The sequence below is a fragment of the Ruditapes philippinarum genome, unplaced genomic scaffold, assembly GCF_026571515.1.
Source record: "Ruditapes philippinarum isolate M1 unplaced genomic scaffold, ASM2657151v2 ctg1018_1_1_1_1, whole genome shotgun sequence".
NCBI lineage: Eukaryota > Metazoa > Mollusca > Bivalvia > Venerida > Veneridae > Ruditapes > Ruditapes philippinarum.
The window spans coordinates 403,669-426,841 of NW_026857866.1; the positions used below are offsets into that span (position 1 = coordinate 403,669).

General features: G+C 32.8%; 1 protein-coding gene across 1 annotated transcript; it reads left to right on the forward strand.

The window, feature by feature from the left end:
* Nucleotides 1–1,308: 1,308 nt before the first annotated feature.
* Nucleotides 1,309–22,984, forward strand: LOC132751288 (solute carrier family 35 member F5-like). The gene is made up of 13 exons (XM_060741449.1): nt 1,309–1,365; nt 2,078–2,209; nt 2,856–2,873; nt 6,136–6,208; nt 6,915–7,052; nt 7,625–7,761; nt 10,007–10,176; nt 11,033–11,199; nt 11,711–11,870; nt 12,447–12,537; nt 13,547–13,707; nt 16,096–16,134; nt 19,177–22,984. The coding sequence occupies exons 1-13, from the start codon at nt 1,309–1,311 to the stop codon at nt 19,238–19,240; spliced, it is 1,407 nt and encodes a 468-aa protein (XP_060597432.1). The 3' UTR covers nt 19,241–22,984.
* The last annotated feature ends 189 nt before the right edge of the window (nt 22,985–23,173 follow it).

Below are 23,173 nucleotides of genomic sequence, written 5' to 3' on the forward strand. Positions count from 1 at the left end.
AGGTATTTAGAATATTGACTGTTTGGAAAAAATGGATAATATATCATCAAAAATAGATATAAAATTAAATTAAAAAAATGTAAAAAATATTGTCAGACTAACGCTAGAACTAAACTGTCATCAATATTTTTCTGTTGATCTATCATCATAATAAATTTGAAAAAAATTGATAATAATTAATAACATGTCTAGAAATTAGGAAAATTAACCAAAAAACATACATGTGTGTATACACAAAAAAAGGTGCCCAGTAAAATGGACATGTATCATCATCAAACTGATGTAAATACATCATAAATGGACTTTTATCTTTAGCAGTTGCATGACCAAAAAATTGTCAGATAAAAACATGTAGTGGGCATTTAATATGAATAAGAAAAGTGTCAAAGCGAGCTCTTTGAAAAGAAATTATAGTTCTTTAACAACCAAATTTATTAAACCTTTCAGTGGCTGCACACTTTTAAACACCTTTAACAGTAATGATTAAATTATACTTAGAACTGTACAGTACAGTCGCATTAATTCACTTTGGCCTCAACACTTCGTGAAGAGTCCTTATAGGATACCCAAATCGTATTTCATGTTTTAATATGATATCTTAATTGAATCCATCCCGTTAGATAACTTTGAATTTGCCCTTGCATACTGTGTGCTCGAGTAAGCATCAAAGAGTCCATTAATTCATTCACAAGTATTGTATCAAAATATACAAGTTCATGTATTTCATTTGTAAGAACTCTTTGATGTTACCGATATGTATAAAAATCATTAAAATATATTATAAATTCAGATGCAATAATTATATTAATTTGGTAATGTTTTGTATGTTGTGATGATGATGATGATAATTTCAATACATATATGTGAATCTTGCAATTGTTTTATAGGTTGAAAAGTTTGTTTCTGTATGATCAAAGCCAACCAATTGTTTATAGTCAGTCTTTACCAAATTCATTTTCTGTACCAGAATCAAAGGAAATCCCACACATTGAATAACCATTTATTTTTCAGAATTTAAATGGTGAGAATAGAGAGAAAATGTTTGGATTAGCAGGATTTGACAAAGCCTCAGCGTCTGGTTTTGGGTGTTGTTGTTTCCTAATTATTTGTAGATTTGATATGGGTTGACCTCATTCTGAGTTGACAAATGCGTTATTTATGTTAATATCTCCCAGGCATATAGTAATTAAACCATCTGTTCATTCAAACATATAGATACTTATGTGGCTATGGGAACAATAGGTATTGGTAATTTTCCTTTGAGGTTACTTATTCAGTAAGCTCTTATGTGGCTACTTTTTCTCTTACATGGTTAGGAAAACAATAGAGTACCCACTAACGTACCCAAATAAGAGCACCTCACAGGCAAGTTGAATGTATCTTGGGTTCTACCTGTACCAATGGCTTCATGATTTACTTACCAATATAAAGTCAATCATCTCAATGATGTTGGCAAATTACATACTGTGCCTTTAAATTTCCTCAACTTAATTCCCTTTTAGCACTCTGATAATATGACCTTGTATGGTTAGCCTATTCTTACAAGTTGGATATATCGTAAGTTTTGTCTGTTCCCCAATGGCTTCAAACACCATACACTTACCTAACAATACAAAGTACACAAGGGGCATAACTGTGATTTTCATTTTCTCCCATTTTACCCCATTTCACTTTTTACTATAAATATTTACTGATCTCTTTCATATTGGGTTGGTAGATAGTGGTCCACTAACATCGGGTGGATTTTTCGGTCACTTGGATCAAGGTCATTGCCATTGGCCATTTTCAATCACCCCTCGGAGAGTAAATGCCTGTGATTTTATAAAACAGTGAAATAGACTAAAGTCTGCCTATCTTAGCATATTTATTGAATTGATGATACATAAATCTCTGTGAGGATAAACATGTTTGTTATACTAACGGGCATTGAGAAGCTTCCAGCACTTATAGAATCCCTTAAAACAAATAAATTTATAAACATTCTGTTTCATAAATAAGTCCTTCTAATGATTTAGAATGGGCAAGTTTTCAGTGCAGATGGTGATTATAAATTATAATATGATATTTATTGTTTCAGTACTTGTTTAAGAATGAACACTATGACAAGCCTTACTTCAGCACCTATTTCAAGACAGCTATGTTCACTCTCTACCTTACTGGCTTTTCCTATTCTGGCGGCCGTTGGCGAAATCAATGCAGGAAGAATGGGGTAATTTTTAGAATGATTTATATTATTATTATTATAGCAGTCATTGAAGTTTTAAGATTTTGAATTTACTTGCCCGAATTCCAGTTTTGAATTTATATCTACTATATATTAAACTAAATTTTCTTTAAATTTACACTAGCCCGAACTAATTTACACTTGCCGCGGGCCACCAGGCTAGTGCTAATTCAATGACTGTTATAGTATTTTTTCACATTAATTTGCTTATTACTGTATTATATCTTTCAATCTCTTGTCCCTTAACAAAATATGTATACGGTGTAGTTAATTTTTAAGTTTGAATATCTGAAGATTAGGGGAGAGCTAAAATATATTATAAAACAAATTTCAGAGTGTATAACAAGTCACATCATTATTATATTGAACAGGTTAATTATATTATAATAATAATTAAAATCATTTAAACGGTATGAATGTGAATTATAGACAAGTAATATTAGTAATTATCGATATATTTGCATTCATCGATATTTGTTCTTCAACATATTTATATATTGTTGATATGCTTTGCACTTAGTCAATGACAGCTCTACATAATATAAATATATAAGATTTCATAATGTTAAGTTTTGTTTCTATTCTATATATGATTTTAGGTTTTGCAATCTGGTGAAAAATGGTATGATAGATTTCTGAAGAATTATTGGTAAGTTTCAGAAACATTTGAATTAAATTATATTTAACTAGTATACAGGTGGTGTTGTAAGATTACTATCAGAATCATGGCAAGAGCGCATTGAATTCAATTGATCAGAGCTCATTTCAGCCACCCGCACTGTCCCGTCAAACCGTAAAGCAGTTTACCAGTATAAAAACTGCCTTCATTTTTAGCCTCGACTATACCTGATAAGGAATAAGTAGAGCTATTGCAGTCACCCGAGCGTCGGCGTCGGCGTAACCACTTATGTTAAGTTTTGTAATAGTTCAAATATTTTCAAAGTCCATTGACATATGGCTTTGAAACTTTGCACACTTGTTCACCATCATGACCCCAACCTGTAGACAGGAGGAGGTAACTCTATCAAGCATTTTGACAGAATTATGCCCCTTTTTCGACTTAGAATTTACGTTAAAGTTTTTTGTAATAGTTCAAAATATTTTCAAAGTCCATAGACATATGGCTTTGAAACTTTGCACACTTGTTCACCATCATGACCCCAACCTGTAGACAGGAGGAGGTAACTCTATCAAGCATTTTTGACAGAATTATGCCCCTTTTTCGACTTAGAATTTACGTTAAAGTTTTTGTAATAGTTCAAATATTTTCAAAGTCCATTGACATATGGCTTTGAAACTTTGCACACTTGTTCACACATCATGACCCCAACCTGTAAACAGGAGGAGGTAACTCTATCAAGCATTTTGACAGAATTATGCCCCTTTTTCGACTTAGAATTTACGTTAAAGTTTTTGTAATAGTATCAAATATTTCAAATATTTTCAAAGTCCATTGACAATATGGCAGGAGGAGGTTTGTACAACTTTGGCACTAAGAATAGTCGACTTGTTCACCGACATCATGAGCCCACCTGTCACAACGCGACAGGAGGAGGTAACTCGTATCATCGTCATGTCCCGTAAACTTTTACTTTAAATGACATCTCCTCAGCACTAAGCCAATTTCAGTCCAAACGTTCACAGGACCGATGTTCCTTTTGGTGGTCACCTTTAAAAATTGTTCAAAAGAATTTAATTCCATGCAGAACTCTGGTTGCCATGGCAACCGAAAGAAAAAACTTTAAATATCTTCTTTTAAAAAAACCATAAGAAGCTAGAGCTTAGATATTTGCATGAAACATTTCTAGTGAGTGTCTACCAAAAAGTTTGTTCAAATAAAAAGCCCTGGGGTCAAAATTGGCCCCGCCCCAGGGGGTCATTGATTTTCCCTATATGCATATAGTAAAAACTTAAAAATCTTCTTTTAAAGAACTCAAAGAGCTAGAGCTAAGATATTAGCATGAAACATGTTCTAATGGGTGTCTACCAAGTTTGTTCAAATAAAAGCCCTGGGTCAAAATTGGCCCCGCCCGGGGGGTCATTGATTTTCCCTATATGCATATAGTAAAAACTTAAAAATCTTCTTTAAAAAAGAACTCAAAGAGCTATGGCTAAGATATTGAGCATCAAAACATGTTCTAATAGGTGTCTACCAAGTTTGTTCAAATAAAAGCCCTGGGGTCAAAATTGGCTCCCGTCCCAGGGGGGTCATTGATTTTCCCTATATGCATATAGTAAAAACTTAAAAAATCTTCTTTTAAAGAACAAAAAGAGTTAGAGCTAAGATATTTAGCATGAAACATGTTCCAATAAGTGTCTACCAAGTTTGTTCAAATAAAAGCCCTGGGGTCAAAATTGGCCCCGCCCCGGGGGGTCATTGATTTTCCCCATATGCATATAGTAAAAACTTAAAAAATCTTCTTTTAAAGAACCAAAAGAGTTAGAGCTAAGATATTTAGCATCAAACATGTTCTAATTGGTGTCTACCAAGTTTGTTTCAAATAAAAGCCCTGGGTCAAAATTGGCCCCGCCCCAGGGGGTCATTGATTTTCCCTATATGCATATAGTAAAAACTTAAAAAATCTTCTTTTAAAGAATCAAAGAGCTATGGCTAAGATATTGAGCATCAAACATGTTCTAATAGGTGTCTACCAAGTTTGTTCAAATAAAAGCCCTGGGGTCAAAATTGGCCCCGCCCCAGGGGGTCATTGATTTCCCTATATGCATATAGTAAAAACTTAAAAAATCTTCTTTTAAGAAACCAAAAGAGTTAGAGCTAAGATATTTAGCATAAAAATTGTTCTAATAAGTGTCTACCAAGTTTGTTCAAATAAAATTCCTGGGTCAAAATTGGCCCGCCCCGGGGGGGTCATTGATTTTCTTATATGCATATTGTAAAAACTTAAAAAATCTTCTTTTAAAGAACTCAAAGAGCTATGGCTAAGATATTTAGCATCAAACATGTTCTAATAGGTGTCTACCAAGTTTGTTCAAATAAAAGACCTGGGGTCAAAATTGGCCCCGCCCCAGAGGTCATTGATTTTCTTTATATGTGTATAGCAAAAACTTAAAATCTTCTTTGAAAAAACCCAAATAGCTAGAGTTTAGATATTAAGCAAGAAACATCTTCTAGTAAGTGTCTACAAAGTTTGTTCAAATAAAAGCCCTGGGGTCAAAACTGGCCCGGCCCCAGGGTGTCATTGTTTTTAACTAAATGTGTATAGTAAAAACTTTAAAAAAATCTTCTTTTAAAAAGCCCAATGAGCTAGAGCTTAGATGTTTTGCATGAAACATCTTATGGGTGTCTACCAAGTTTGTGCAAATAAAAGCCCTTGGGTTAAATTGGCCCTGCAACGTTGGGGGTTGGGGGTCTTATATACAGGTGAGCGACCTCAGGGCCATCATGGCCCTCTTGTTCAAGGAACTGCTAGTTACTTCTGACCATTCCAGAGCAGTGGTATAGTTTGAATGAGCACAGAAAGGATGTCATGATCAATTACAATGAAACTGGCCTGCACTGGTTGATGTAGGTCTGCACCCAGGTTGCATGGGTAAATTAAGTTGCTGGCCCCATTTGCCATATAGATGAACTATCTTTGCTCCTTGTTGGCAATTGGTAAAATTACAGTAAATTTGTATTTTCTATGGAAGTCAAAATACTACTTTTACATTTTGCTACTTCTGCACATGACTGCACAATCAGTGCTACTTTCCTCAACTGTTCAACATCTAACATGCTCTGAATCCCTTATTAAAACATTATTTAACACATGTATGACTTTCTAAAAAAATCTGATGAATTTAGGTTTCTGCGGCATAATGTGCCTTTATTAGACACTAACCAGGACATACTCTGAATCTCAGGTGAGCGTTCCAGTTGTTTATTAAATCTTCTATATGATACATTACAGACTGAGCCAATATATGTACCACTAAGGTATGATGACAAGAATAACAGCAATAATGAACTGGATGAATTAACAGGTAAAAATTGACATTTTATGTTCAATATCTGACTTGTAAAATAATGATTTAAAAAAACAACAACATACATTTACCATGATAAAAATCAAATCAATACAGCATATATTAAGAACCAAAACACTTGTGAATTTGAGGAGAAAAAACCTTAAGTGATAAAGAAAATGTTTTAATTGATTTAAATATAAAGATGTTCCATGAGAAAAAGTAAATATTCATGATATTCTATGAAATAAGTAAATTATAAGATATTCCATGAAATAAGTAAATTATTAAGATGTTCCATTAAATAATTAAACTTTTAAGATGTTCCATGAGATAAGTTAATTATTAAGATGTTCCATGAGTTAAGTAAAAATTAAGATGTTCCATGAGAGAAGTCAAATATTAAGATATTCAATGTGATAAAGTAAATACATAGATTTATTAAGATGTTCTGTGAAATAAGTCAAATATATATTTGGTCTATGAAATAAGTCAAATATATACAATGTAGCTGTTCCATCAAATAAGTCATCTATAAGGAATTTGGCATGAAATAAGCCAAATGTCAAGAATGTGTCATGAAATAAGTCACGCTGTTTGATGAAATATTATAACTGATTCAAAATCAAATGAATTTTTGATAACCCTCCAGGTAACTCTGTATACATATATATAATTAAGATTACTTACTTACAAACACTTCTATGACTAATATACATTTCAGAATTGCGTGACAGGTCTGTGCGTTTTAACAATCTAATGGAGGTTAGGCAGCTAACTGGTATGTATTTACAAGACTGCTCCATACAATTACATGTAGTAACATTTACATTTGATTTTATTTCTTATTCTTTTCTATTCAGTAAAAATGGCACGATGCCAAATACTGCTATTAATTGATTGACAGAGATATTTGTAGCTATAAATTAGTGAAAATTTATTACACCAATCTTTACATGAGCACCAACACGGTAAAGGCCATATGGCAACTTTTCAGCTTTACTGGTGGAGGAAAACCTCAGGTGCCATCAACATTCCGTACGTTAGCTGGATAGCTTCCTCACAGGAAAGAATTCAAAGTCCCTGGCGAGATTCGAACACACAGTGGCAAGGGGCAAGTGATTTGAAGTCATTGACCTTTACCACATGGCCACTGACACCCCAAGGGGCAGATTTATGGCTACCTATTAGAACATGATACAATATATGTATAGTTTGATATATGGCTAAAATACTCCTGAAATGAAGGTTGTTCTATGCCAACAAGTGTAAGTGATGTTAAGAGATATTCTAAATGTTAAAATGTTAAATGGTAACTCAGAATTTCTTGAATGTATCATATAAAAATCAAATACAAAAAATGTAATCTTTTATCTGAATAACAAAGATGTATTATATGACTGATTACAATCAAATGTAAACATGTAACTACAGATATGTATGCCGAGGAACAGGTCATTGCAAGACTCTCTTACCCGGCTGCTGTCAGAGCAGAGGAACTGAGGTTACGAGCTTTAAATAAGCTCACCATTAAACAAGTAGCAAAAATGGCCTTTATGTTTTCTATTATCGTAAGTAACAATTAAATCACTATTCACTTAGTTATACCTAAATTTATTTTAGGTTTGATAGTGTATGAAGCTATAAGCTTTTATACACACTCTCAAAACCGTTCCTTGAACCAACTAGTACTAAGCAATGATTGTAAAGATTTTGCTCAAGGAAACAAGGACTTGCAAGAATTGCCCCTGACGTGGATTGAACCCAAGATCCTTAGAATACTAGTTAACCACTCAGGCATGGCACCACAGGGACCACAATGTTTACTTTTTATCCCCCGCCGAAAATTTTCGGCAGGGGATATAGAAATAGTCTCCGTCCGTCCGACCTTCCGTCCTTCCGTCCGTCCTTCCGTCCGTCCGTCCTTCCGTCCGACATTTTTGTCCGGAGCATATCTCTAAAAGTATTTCAGTTATCAACTTGAAACTTCATAGGTGGATAGACCTCATTGAGGAGGAGTGCAGTGCACAAGAGTGATAACTCTACCCTGCATAATTTTTGAGTTATTGCCCTTTGTTATTTTTCAAAATTGATTTTTGTCCAGAGCATAACTCCAAAAGCCTATGAGATATCAACATGAAACTTCATAGGTGCATATATCTCACTCAGGAGGTGTGCAGTGCACAAGAATGATAACTCTTCCTTTCATAATTTTTGAGTTATTGCCCTTTGTTATTTTTCATACTTAATTTTTCACCTGAGTGGAGCAAAACTCAAAATGTTTTTGAGATATCAACATGAAATGTCATAGTTGGATAGATCTTATTGAGGAGGAATGTTGTGCGCAAGAATGATAACTCTTCGCTATACAATTTTTGAGTTATTGCCCTTTGTTCTTTTTCATGCTATTTTGTCCAGAGCTTATCTCAAAAAGTATTTGAGGTATCAACTTGAAACTTCAAAGGTGGATGGATCTCATTGAGGAGGAGTGCATTGCACAAGAATGATAACTCTACCCTGCATTATTTTTGAGTTATTGCCCTTTGTTATTTTTCAAAATTAATTTTTGTCCAGAGCATAACTCAAAAAGCCTTTGAGATATCAAAATGAAACTTCATAGGTGCATAGATCTCACTCAGGAGGTGTGCAGTGCACAAGAATGATAACTCTACCTTTCATAATTTTTGAGTTATTGCCCTTTGTTATTTTTCATACCTTATTTTTCACCCGAGTGGAGCAAAACTCAAAAGTGTTTGAGATGTCAACATGAAATGTCATAGGTGGATAGATTTTATTGAGGAGGAATGCTGTGCACAAGAATGATAACTCTTCCCTATACAATTTTTGAGTTATTGCCCTTTGTTCTTTTTCATGCTATTTTGTCCAGAGCTTATCTCAAAAAGTATTTGAGGTATCAACTTGAAACTTCATAGGTGGATGAATCTCATTGAGGAAGAGTGCAGTTCACAAGAACGATAACTCTACCCTGCATAATTGTTTAGTTATTGCCCTTTTTTTATTTTTCAAAATTAATTTTTGTCCAGAGCATAACTTAAAAGGCCTTTGAGATATCATTATGAAACTTCATAGGTGCATAGATCTCACTCAGGAGGTGTGCAGTGCACAAGAATGATAACTCTACCTTTTATAATTTTTGTGTTATTGCCCTTTGTTATTTTTCATACTTAATTTTTCAATTCAATTTTTTTCTCAAAAAGTATTTGAGGTATCAACTTGAAACTTCATAGGTGGATAGATTTTACTGAGGAGGGATGCAGCACACAAGAATGATAACCTACCCTGCATTATTTTTAAGTTATTGCCCTTTGTTATTTTCAGCCATCAGTATTCACATAGGTTTCAAATCTGTAATCACTATAGTCATCAGTTTTCATTACCAAAAGACCTCTTAAAATGGAATTATTCTGCTCTACTACTTGTACATTCTTCCAATGAGCAAACACATTCGGCGGGGGATGGCCATGTTGACATGGCTCTTGTTTACTCTTTTTTGTGTAAACAAGGTTTATGATACATAGGTATGGGGTCATATGTGTTTACCAAACTTTAAACAGACAAGCCACACAAACACGAACATTCAGTAATTATTTATTGCATACCTTTTGGCTATATGCCTTCATCAGTGCAAAACCATTTTCTTTTTTTTTTCTTTTTTTTTTTTACCAAACTTTGAAAGACAGGTTCTTGTTTCTTAATTAATGTTGGTAATGCGTGAAAACTGTGACTGTGAGACAACTTGGTGTTTGAATATGAATATCATTTATTATCAGTTTGTTATAATTTTGATATTTTCAGTGGTTCTTTGGTAATTATGCATACCAAATTGCCTTACATGATACAGAAGTTGGTGTTGTAAATGTGCTGTCATCAACATCATCATTATTTACACTGATATGTGCAGCCATATATCCAGGATCATCAGCCGATAGATTTAGTCTTTCTAAACTTGTTGCTGTGCTTGTCAGGTTGGTTGTTTTACTGTCAGATATTACTTCACACAACGTTACTAAACTTTATAAAATACATTTTTTTTTTCGAAGCAAAATAATTAAGACATTATTTAAAATTTTTATTTAGGCCCATTTATAATATATTAAGTACTCAAAAATAATCTTTGTTTGTTTGTTTTGTTGGATTTTAAGTCACATTTTCATTCTAGTATTCTGTCATTGTTTTAATCACGATATCAGGGCTTTTCCCTTAATATAACAGTGGCCTATAAAAGGTAACTTTCCAGTAGAAATTTTCTTTAAAATTATGCAGTTTTCCCAAAAAGAAACTAAACTTTTATCACCTTTGTTACTTCCAATTTAGCAATTTTAATGATAACTCTTCTCAAAATCAAGAGGTTAAGGCCTTTTCCCAATTAAGATAGAAAAATCCCTGAATATAAACAACAATTTTACAATTCACAGACAGAAATATTATCAAATATATAGCTTTATAAACTTAAAGTGATAATCATATAACCCGTTTGGTAAGCATAGTCAAGCAATATTTCTGACATATTAAATAGAATTTTCAGGTTTTGTTTTACTCTTAATGTGTTCTTTCTCTTTAGTATCATGGCAAAATTAAAAAACATGCTATCTGTTATCACAATATGAAACCCCAGAAAAAAGTAACCAATGAACGAGCATCTGAATATGATATTTCTATTGTAATCCCTTTCTCTATCGTCACATTAAGTAAACCCCAGCAAAAATGAGCCAACCTGCACTCCAGTAAACGCACTGTGCATGTATGTGTATACGATATAACTCTGACACATTTTCAACAGAAAGGTCCCCAAATTATTATACAAGTTTTATTATATTACAGTATAGGTGGTGTGGTGATGGTGAGTGTATCAGACCTAAAGTTTGAAGATAAAATACCAGCTGGAGCTCTCTGGGCGTTATCTAGTGCTATATTATACGCCATCTACCTGGTTGGCTTGAGAAGAAAAGTTGATCATGAAGATAAACTTGATATACCATTGTTTTTTGGTAAACTAATTAAGTTATATATATATATATCCATCTATTGAAATAATAAACTTTTTCAATCAGTAGTGGGATAAACAACTCTGGAGACAGTTTTATCAATGTGTCATAGTCTACAACATTTTAATGTCAGTGCCATTAGTTTGTGACTGATTTTTAAAAAGCCTTTGATATAGAAAGATTAGTTTAAACATATTTATTTTAGCTTGATTGTGAAACAAGTTCTTGCAACTAATGTTAATCACTTTTGAGTCTGCTTCCCGGAACTAACCAGTACTGGTGTCAAATGAGGAAACATGATTGTGACCCCTATAGGGCTCGAACCTATGTGTCCTGGGTTGAGAGGCAGACACCTTAACCACTAGGCCAGCCCTCACCTCAAAAAAAAGATTAAATGATCTTATAATTATACATTAAAATGCAGTTATATATTCTTGTACAATAACATGATAAATCCATTATTAATCAATATTGCAATACTCTGACTTTATGGTTTATTTCTGTATTTTTTCAGGTTTTGTAGGCTTATTTACATCAATTTTATTGTGGCCAGGATTTTTAATACTTCACTATTCAAAGATTGAAACATTCCAGTGGCCAAACAGTGAACAAATATTGTTTATCGTGATAAACGGATTAGTTGGTACCGTCCTCTCTGAATTTTTATGGCTCTGGTAAGTGCTTTGTTTCTGAATTGGAAAAAATAATGTTGTTGAAATTTTGTTCTTATGTTTCTTATAACGTAAACTTGGTTTCTTTATTATCTCGAAAATTTGAAGAATAAGGAAAGCTATTATACTTACCCAGGTTTCAATGTCCTGGTCACATTTCGGTTTAGTTCTTAGTGCAAGTTGGTTTTCTTGGAATCATTTAGTTACTATAAGGATAACAAAGATTGAACATTTTTCCGACAAGTTCATAAATGGGTCTCTTCCCTAGATGAAAGATGTTTTTGATTACTCAGAGTATATTGCCCCGTCTTTGTGGTTCTTTAGTTTATTATTTGTTATTGATGTGCATTGAGTTTCATTCACAAATGTGCAGGCAGGTTAGGGGTGCATCCATTGCATAAAGTTTAGCCATATTGTAGTTTCTTCAAGAACTTTCTTTTTTTAGATCAAGTTACCAATTCTTCTTTCATTTATGTACTAGGAGCTTATTAAGTTTTAAAGTTAAAAATGAAAAAAAGCAACAAATAATAAATTTTGGTAATAAGCCATAAATAACATCAAAGAAATTGTATATTTCAGGGGCTGTTTTTTGACATCATCACTTATAGCAACTTCGGCACTTAGTCTAGTTACACCATTGTCTATGATAGCTGATGTTGTTATAAAAGGGGTGAGTAGATATCTTTGATATACAATTTAATGTGTACAGTTATGTGCAAGCAATATTTAAAATGTCGGCAGTTTGTTATTTATGTGAACACAAGTGTATGTTTAAACTGCCGTTCAACATTTCATAATATAACTTATGGTCTGTAGTAAAGTTACGAGTTAGACTTAGCAAGCGAAATTGCATACTGCAGTATGTCTTAGAAACAAGGTTTTTTTTGCCCCTCACAAATCAATATAATAATGTTATAACTGGAATATCTATCTTCTTTTATTGATGAATGAGATGATAATTTAGGCTTGTATTTACCACATTAAATAATGAGTTATGGTTATTTCTAGTTAACATCAACTTTCAAATTTGTAACACATTTAATTAATTTATAACTCTCCATATAAACCTATGATAACCAACAAATACTCCATTGCAGATAGATTTAATCAGGTAGTCAATGAGCATCATCAGGATTCTCTTTCTTTGAATTATGATTATCTCCCTTTGAATTATAATTACTAGTATCTCCCTTTTGAGACAAATTATTATATACATGTATTGATTACTTTTAGTGATACATCTAGTTTCTTTACCTCTGAAAACAATTTTGGCATGTATTGTTTTGCATCTGGTTGTCCAACTGTCTGTTAGCAAGTTTGCGTCTGTCTTGAATCTTTCAAACCAATGGAACAATTGAACCAAGGTCTCTTAGCTAATTGAAAGATTATTTTTGATTACTGAAACAAGTTTTCATTCGGGCGTACAGTGCCCTGCCTTGCGGTGCTCTCATTTAGATTTTTCAGAAATTATAACTAAGGAAATGTTCTATATTCAGGAAATAAAGCAGGTCATCATGTTGAAATTACTTTAATTATGTCTTTTGTTACAAAAAGAAACAGTATTTTCTCTATGTCTATCGTCATTTGAGAAAACATTCCTATCAAGGAGAGTGATTAACAAATGCAAATGACCACATGAAATATTGTTGTAAATTTCATAAAATTTCTATTCTACGCAGGTCTCATATACTTGGTTGTTTTATCTTGGATCGGTTCCCGTGTTTGTAGCTTTTATGGCTGTCAGCTGTTTGACACATTTTGAGTCCTGGGATCCAGTGTTGTTACTAGTTAAGAAAATTCTACATTGTTTATGTTCAAGAAGAGTTGTTCCAATTTCTAGGTAAGAAAGGTTTTATTTAATTTATTATACATGTGTGTGATGGCCTAGTACAGCCTTTATAGCTCATCTGTGTTGTGATCACCCTTTGTCTATTGCCTGCCCTTCATCAGCTTTTGTGTTAAATTATAAAATACAAAAAATCCATCACCAATTTGTGATAAGACTTTACAGAAATAATCCTGTGATGGTCTACTACACTCAGGCTAGTAGATTTTGATGATATTCAACAAAAAGGAACCTTTGGTGGTACTTTACAAAAACAATTAAAATTGAACATAAATATTTTTCTCTGGAGTAATTGCACTCAGGTGATCAATTTAGGGCTTGGCCATCTTGTTTGATATGTATATGTATATCGTTGCTTAAATCAAAATGTGCTTTCTTTAACCATGAAACTTGACATATAGGATTTTTCTCAGCATCCACTGACTTGCATAAGGAAATATGGCTACCAAGAAGACCTGCTATTACCAATATGTTTTGGTTGATGGATAATTGCCAATTTTTACAGGATTACCTCCCATGACAATGTGGTCACCATTATATTATAACATGAAAGTCAAAGATTTTTTATTAGTTTACTATAGACGTGAGTGTCTCAGGTTAAATTTCCAAACTTTTATAAATTACATTATATGACATTTATATTGCAAATATACATACGGTCATATAACCTTTCAGGAATATTTATAACAATTTTATAATACAGCAAACTTCACAAATTGACAACATCTGTGTATATAAACATTGCAATTATCCAATGAAAAGCTATGTTACAAACATGCACTGTTATAATGCACTCTATATTGCCATTCTAAAATGCTAATAAAAAGTGAATTTATAAGAATATTTTGAACTACATTGAGCATCGAAGAAATATTCCTGATATCATTGGGTTAAATGTTTATGTGATTTAATTGGAAAAAGAAAGTAAGGTGATATCCATACCTTGATGTTATATCATATTTTATGCTTATTTTATTAATTAACTGAATCCCAGGGACCCCCACCCCCTGGAGCCGCGCATGCAGAATAAATATATACTTCAGCATTGATGTTGTATTTGCTTAGCCTCGTTGTTATACTTCAGATAATCTGTATTTAAGGCAAGCTGTTGTAGTATTACATTTCAGTTAAACAGTATTCAAGCCATATTGAAGTCAAAATACATAGCAGTTAATCAATATTTAAGCTATAATTGTGTCAAATTACACTTTGGTTAACCAGTGTTTCATGCCATTCAAGCTTAAGTATTGAGAATTGTTTGGGAAACCAACATATTTGTTTCTTATTTTGTCAGCATTTTATGTGTATCAAAACTCACCCTCTATTGTGACATACTCAAAAATTCAAAAATCACAGCACTTCTAAATACACAGAAAAATGTATTGCAAGAAGAACACACTGTAGCTTTTTTTAATACCGCACAATATGCACAGGAGCTTGTTGTGCAGGCTTTAAGGTTATGTCTTTTTTTTAGCTCACCTGTCACAAAGTGACAGCCTGAACTGTTGCCATCACTGATTCTTTGATTATTTGTTGTCTGTCGTCTACAATACACTGAAATGACATCTTCTCTGAAATCATACAACCAAATTTGATAAAACTTGGCGAAAATATTCCTTGCATAAAGCTTTACCAAGTTTGTTCAAATTGGTATATCTGGGTCACAGAAGCTAAAATAGAATTTTAATAATAAAATTTTAAAAATAATCTTTGAAAGTGCAATGCATAGACTTTAGATATTTAGCAAGTGGAAATCATCCAAGTTTGTTTGTGGTTAAAATTGGATTCTTTCATTTGAGATTGCTATTCAACTAGCTGGTTTGTGGTTCTACTCCAGTGCCTGTTTGTTGCTAAAGTAATGCATGGTGGGACACCGGAGGTCTTCTTTGACTAGTAATGCTGAAAAGTCGACATAATTATGACATATACAGTGTTGGTGCAATGTAAAACCCAACCAAAAATTAAAATACAAGCAAAACTTTTTATAACTTTTTTCATGACTTTCATACCAACAATTGACTTTCCATAGCAACCAATTTTTTTTACATTTGCACTTTTTCAGATGCCGATATGAACTTATCATTGATATTATATATCTGCTTTTCATTTATATTTAACAAAATTAATGTTCCTTATAATTTAGAACCTTTATCTTCAGACGAGCAATATTAGGGCCGTCATGCCACCCTCTTTAGTTACAATTTTAAGCGATTCCTTGTAAAAACTAGTCATTTCAGCACAATTTAGTAGTACAGAATGAATTATGATATTTATCACACCCAACTTCTGCTTGCATGTACATTGCTTTCATTGGGTTCTTTTGTAATTTTTTTCATGTTTAGTTGATTTATTCAGTTAGGTATATATTATATTTTCACACAGTATGGTGGATGGCATTGGTCCGTGGAAAAGAAAAATCAGGTTTGCATGTTTGCACTGCACCTTTAGTTAGTACATTGGGAGATTGTTAAATAAGTTATACATTATATAGTTATGCTAGATCAGTTTAACTATTACAATATTTAAATAAAACTGCATACTTTTTGGCTATTTTTAGATTTTTTGAGCACAACATATTATTATTATTATGAGCTTTTGTAATCCCCCTATATCCATCATTTGTCAGCAATACATTCTTTACACAACATACCCTTTGAAACCAAAGAAAACTACACAGGAATGATCCTAGCTGTATTGTTTAACAACAAAATTTTTTAAAATCTTCTTTTATGTGGCATGTAAGAAGATTTAATTGATCTATATCTAAATCGTGCATAATCGTGCTTATATAAGCGTGTTTCGACGGCTTTTTGACCCCCCCCCCCCTTTTTGAGGCCTCAAACAGTGAAAAAATGTCCTATTTAGACCCCAAACACTGATTTTCGTTTGAGAAATGTTGTAAAAAAAAGTGACCATTTTTTCGGCGCCGTCCCCCATCCAAATAATACATCAGGGGGTTGCCAGAAGGGGGATGTGCCCCCTTCTGTTTGGGGGGTTTGAAGGGGGGCGGATTCCCCCTCATCGCCAAGAAATTTTTGGACTTGTGAGAGGCTGTAAATGACCCCAGATTGATGATAAGGTAACGTGTAACCAACGCTGAAAAGCCTTTGACTCTATCTCAATCCCTTGAGAAGTGGCAGCACTTTGAAATAAATTTTGATGGAAACAATCGAGGCAAAATAGTGATTTTTGGCAATTTTGAGATGTCCCCTCGTTGCCATGGTAACAGGAAATTTAAGACTGAGCATGTCGTTACAAAGGCAATGGTCCAGTCAACATTTGTGCCAAGTTTGATTAGTATTGAAGTATTTTTCATAGTTTCATAGCAGTTTGAACTTGTTAGAGGAGGCTTTTCAGTGAAAATGGCCATTTTTCACAATATGCTCATGGGGGAAAGGGTTAATAGGCACTGCCTCAGGGATCATGGGTTTTCCGTAAATAAAAATAAGAGTAAAATTTTTAAAATTATTCAATACTGGAACCACAAGGGCTGGAGTTTTAGTAACATTTGCATGAAACATCTAGTGGATATTTCCGAGGTTGTTGAAGTTATGGTCCTGGGATCAACATTGTCCCTGCAAAGGGGGTCATGGGTTTTCCTTATATGTATAAGTGCAGTAAAAACTTTCAACAAATCTTTTTTTTCTGAAACCTCGGTGATAAAGCTTAGATATTTGTCATCATCTAAAGGATCTCTACTACATGTAAGACAAATTATGGCCATGGTTTACTGAGGGTTATGGGTTGTCCTTTTAAACACATTTAAATTTTCTTGTGGGAGACTACAATGCCCAGAGCATGTAGCATTGCTTTATAGAGCTTTACAAAAATTATATAGATTAAGCCCCAGCCCAGTGTTCACAAAGATTTAAGGATCAGGATCAAGATCAGGATCAAATATAAAAGCTCTAATATTCTTCATTGTTTATCCTTATCAATTGAATATCTAATATTTATTGATAACATTGGATTTGCAATAGCAAGTTTATGAAATTTTAGAATGAATTTATTGTTATTTTTGCAAGATGTGGGCATTTTACAGTTGATCCAAATATTGATCCTGATCCTAAAATTGATCCTAATTTTGATCTGAATATTTTTGTATTTGTTTTGTTATTTGTTGATTTTATCCCAAAATAAATTGGTTTCTTTGGAAATAGCAATTTTTTACACTTTGAAAATTTAGCATTTAATTCTAGCAAAACAAGATTAATTTAAGTAACAATAAACAATGAAAATAAAATCAGGATCACTTGATCCTGATCTTTTCTTAGTGAACACAGGGCCTGGGGTCGAAAACGGCCTTGCCAAGGGTCAGTTAGTTTTCAAAGACTTAAATAGTAAACATATCATAAAAATAGACTTAAGCAGTAAAAATGTCTTAAAAATCTCCTCTGTAACTTCTTTCTAGCTTAATAAAGGAAGCTTGGTAAAGAAGGTGCCTGCTCTGTACATTGATTCAATGTGCACTTGAGTAGTACAACCTAGCTAGTTATTCTCCTTACATGAGGAAATTCATGATACCTGGCAGGATTTGAACCTAAGCAGTTAGGGGCAAGTGATTTAATGTCCTCAAATAAACAAGGAATGTTGTGGTAATTTAAGTCATGTCCATGCAGACCATATCCTCTGGTGAGCAATAAAGGGCCATCATGTTCCCCTTGTTTAGTCTTTAGCTTTCCGTTACAAAACTTGGCTATAACACAAAAACCCATGCACCTGTAGTCTCCATGTTTCACAGGGGCATGCACTTTCAGCCAGACCCATTTAGAGGACAAATGTTCAAATATTAAGATTACAAGGGTCAAAGGAGGGGGCATGTCATTTATTTGAGCATAAAGCTTATTTATATTTTGTTTGCACTTTTTTAAAAAGAAAACAAATATGCTTTCTGCATTCAGATCAATGTATTGTGCATGTCTCTGGATGTCTTTGTGTCATTTGAAAGTTTCAGTGTTCTGTTTAGTTGCTTAATATTTATTTCCACTGTTTCTGTGATGTTTATTTGAATATAAAGATTTGTTTTAAAAAGCAGTCGAAATAACTAAATGTTTATCATCAGTGATTGACTGTTAGATATGTCAAACTTAGTTTTTATGCTCCAACTGGTGTGAACTTCTAGAACAAACTGTAATTATAACATTATACATAAAGAACTGGTTTTTTTTGTTGTTGTTTTTATGGTTTTATATTTTGTATTTTGTCAAGTTTTATGTCGCATCAAAACTGTAAATGGTCATATGGCATTTTTCTAGTCCTCAGGCGCCCCTCCAAGTATGATTTTAGGCATGGGTAGAAATTGAAAAAAAAACACTGACATTCAGTAAAATAGCTGGTAAACTTCCTCACAATAAAGCTTCCAAGGTCCCTGTCAGGATTTGAACCCACATGGGTGAGGGGCAAGTAGGTTTAAATATTAGCTGTATTTTCAATACAATTAAAATATTTTTTTTCTTCTTGCAGGATGAGGGACGTTGATAAAGAACAGTCAGAAAGTTTGATTGGAGTGAATGTAGCCACGGAGTAAACAATATGATTTAACAATATATTCTTCTTAAGTTGATAACCAAATGCAATGTCTATATTATGGAATTTTAAAAAAAATTGTGAAAAACTGTGTTATTATTGGTTTTTTTTGGAATGGATCATTATATGGAGTTATTATGCTATACGACTATTTGAAAATGTTGTTGTTCAACTTCTTTTTGTGAGCTCATGTATGACATCATAAACCGTCTGGTGTTTGTCTGTCTGCCTGTTTAAATTGTATTTCAAACAGATTTTCATATAATATATCACATGGCCAATAATGACGAAACTTGGACGCGATGTTTCCTGCTTGAATCTCTTATCCATTTGTTCAAATAATTCAATTCTATGTTGAAGTGTGGTTGCCATGGTAATGAACTGGGGGAAAAAGTAAGGAAAAGAATCAGAGGAAAGGCATATTATAACTTAGCTGTTTGGCAAATGGCATCTTTTAGAACTCCATTTAGACTGCTCAAATTAATTATGTCTGTGGGTTTAAAATTGAAAAAGTCTTTAAAGAAACTATGATTAAGCTAGAGCTTTGATATTTTGCATGAAACCTCTACCAAGTTTTTCAAATTATAGTCCTGGGTTTCCATTATTTGTATATACATGTAGTTAAAAAACTTAAAAAATCATCTCCTCAGAAATCATGGACCCTAGAGCTTAGATATTTGGCATTGAAAAACATCCTCTAGTTGACCACTACCAAGTTCAAATTATAGCACTGGGGTCAAAACTGACCTTACCTCAGATGGTGTTGGGTTTTTCTATATGTATATAGTAAAACTTTTAAAAATCATCTTAATTTAAACCATAAAGGCAAAAGTTTAGATATATCATATGGCAAGAAACAGCGTCTAGTTCCAAGTTTGTCAAATTATAGGCCTTGGTCAAAGTTGGCTCTGCCCAGAAGGTTTTCCATGTATTTAGTAAAAACTAAAGATATAAAACTTAGATATCCGGCATTAAACAAAGGGTAGTAGAAAATTGAAAATAATCAACCAGTGAATTCCATAGCAACCAAGGACTTCCATAGCATCAACTGACTTTATAAAGCAACCACTGACATGCATATCACCAGTGACTTCCAAAGCAACTACTAATTTTCAGTGGCAACCTAGCTCTGACTTCCGTAGCAAACAGTCATTGCATAGCAACCATTGACTTACATAACCATTGACTTCCATTGCAACCAGTGACTTCCATACCTATTCTGATGCATTAATTGACCTAGATTCTGACCTTATACAGGCTTAACATTTATAGTTATCAATATTAGTTGTTACTCACATTTAGAGCTTGAATAGCCAGTTGAGCAAAAAGGACCATCAAGGTCCTCTTGTTTAATTATGCCAATCATGATTTAGAAATAGTCATTTTTCCAAGAAAAAAAAATCTAGAAATTATAGAGTTTACCTTCACATACAAATGTAATTAAAAACCTTTTTTACTCACAATATGTTTGTAGATGTAATGTTGACAGTAGATGTCCTGTGATTTGAATGCTGATAAATTTCATTATATTTAAATGGTAAAACTGTGAATGTTGATATTTAAGATTTTATGTTTTGCAGAATTGTACATATGACAAAGAACCAATTAAACATGTTAATATTATTTCAGGCCATACATAGTTGCAAGACAGTGGTTATTGAAGAATATTGTTTAATATTATGGTATGTTTTGGGTTATTTGTATTTTTATGATATAGAAAATGAATTTATATTGTAAGCAACTTATCACAGAGAGAAGGTATATTTTCTAGAAAAGACAAGGCCTTTCAGCATTTTTGCTTCATTTTAAATATGGCATGTGATAATGAACATAAGGTAACATAGGTCAAAGGTGAATGTTGCGGTCAGAGTTCAATGTTGCAGAGAGCTTAGCCTTGAATATGTTCTGCTAAATGTATATAATGTATGAAGGGTTTGTTCTACCAAATTTTGTTGAGTTATCACCTCTTATTTATGGTTGGTTTATTTATTAAACTGTATTAACAAAAAGTGAGTCAGGAACTTCCCCAATGTATTGGCCAAGAAAAGTATGTATTCCACATATTCCAGTCTTTCATTTTATGCATACAGTGTATGTAAAATAGTAAGATGTCTGTATATCGTTAACTGTCATTAAGATACATTTGCATTTGTTTCATTGCATTGTATGTTAATGTTTTGAAAGTGTATTTTCATTGTAAATGTTTATGTGAAATCACTGTCATTGAGTGCTATGGCAGTCAATATCTTGTATTCTATGTAGTCTCTAGTTTGCATTTATGTAGATTTATCATTTAAGTAAAATTCATTGGGTATACTGTTATGACAAAGTATTTTTGTTTCAAATAATAATTATTGTTTCTGCTTTGTTTGGTTTGTATTAAACCAATATACATAAACATGTTATTCACTTTATTTTATGCATTGAAATATTCTTACTGAACAGAATGTCAGTTGCAAAAGAGAAGAGTGCACTTAAATTTTAGCTCAAGTAAGCACAATATTCAAAGCTGAGCTTTTGTGATAGCATGATGTCCATTGTCGATCATGTTGTGTTATCCAAAATGTCTTTAAACAACATCTTCTTAACCAAATGATAGATGTTGACCAAACTTCACAGGAATGATCGATAGGTGGCTCTGTACAAAAGATTTAATTGGTTCCATACCGAGGCATGTCACATAGGTGCTGGTCACAGACACTTTAAGGACACTTAAAAATGAGATCCTTTGAAATAATTTCCTAAGAAACTACAATGCCCAGAGCTCAGATTTTTTGTGAAGTAACTCAAGTGTGACCTTTACCATCAGGGACAAACAAATCTTTTACTACCTGAAGTGAATACGATTTAAAATTTCAATTAACGATGTTTCATAAAAATTTTATTTGCAGTTTATTGATATAATCCCTATTATACCCGGAAAAAACAACAATCAGGAACAAACTTTCATATTAATTAATTCAATAATGACCTTAACCTGTGAAACACCTTCGACATAATAAAAATAATAGAAGCCTGAAGTTTTTGCATTTGATTATAACTTGTTTATGAAGAGTTTTGTTTTAGGAGTAAAAGCTGTTTTAGGGTGGTGAGTAAAAGCTGTTTTAGGGTGGTATTTATTACATTCAGTGATAGTTCCAGTTATTGTAGAGCTTACTCATTTAGAATGTAGCATTGCCTAGTGGTCCTCTACTTACGTTACATAATCATATCCCTTTTGTTTAAGATGATCCCAATGTATCCAAATGACCTAGTGCATTAAAGAGTGATATTTTCCAGCAATGGATCTCAAATGAGCAATCTAAGGTCTTAATGTCCTTTTGTTTAATTTAAATAAAAACTTGAAACCAAATTAAATTCATTGATTTTATGTACAATTTATTTACATTTGCGAGTTGTGTGAAATAGATAAATACGGGTGGTAGTTGTCTAGTAATTGGCTTGACAGTACAGTTCTTGCCTTTTACAGATGAAAGTAGAAGGAAGGTAAGCTGTAATGTTTTATACCAAAATACCATGCTTTATTTAAGTTAACTTTTTTGTGTAAATTGTTTTAACTCTGAATGAAAGCTTCTGTGGGGATATATAAAAGTTGTTATATCGGGTTAAATGAGTAAAAGTTGTTATATTATGTTAAATCATATGTATATACTATAATTTATGATGTTTACATATAAGAGATATGTATATTAGAGAGTGAGAGAATTATTTATAAGATCTGTGGAAAATTAAATGGTTAAATCTTTATCATTGTTGTTTCTCTCTGTTCCCTAGTAAACTAGTATTTCTTATTTGACCATGCAACCTTGTTTTGGTTGATCTTTCTACCTCATACTTCATTGGAACTCCATTGGCCGAGTGGTTAACACATCAGACTAGTAAGTAATCTAAGGATTGCTGGATGATTAGGTTCAGACCCTGTTGGAAGCAAGCC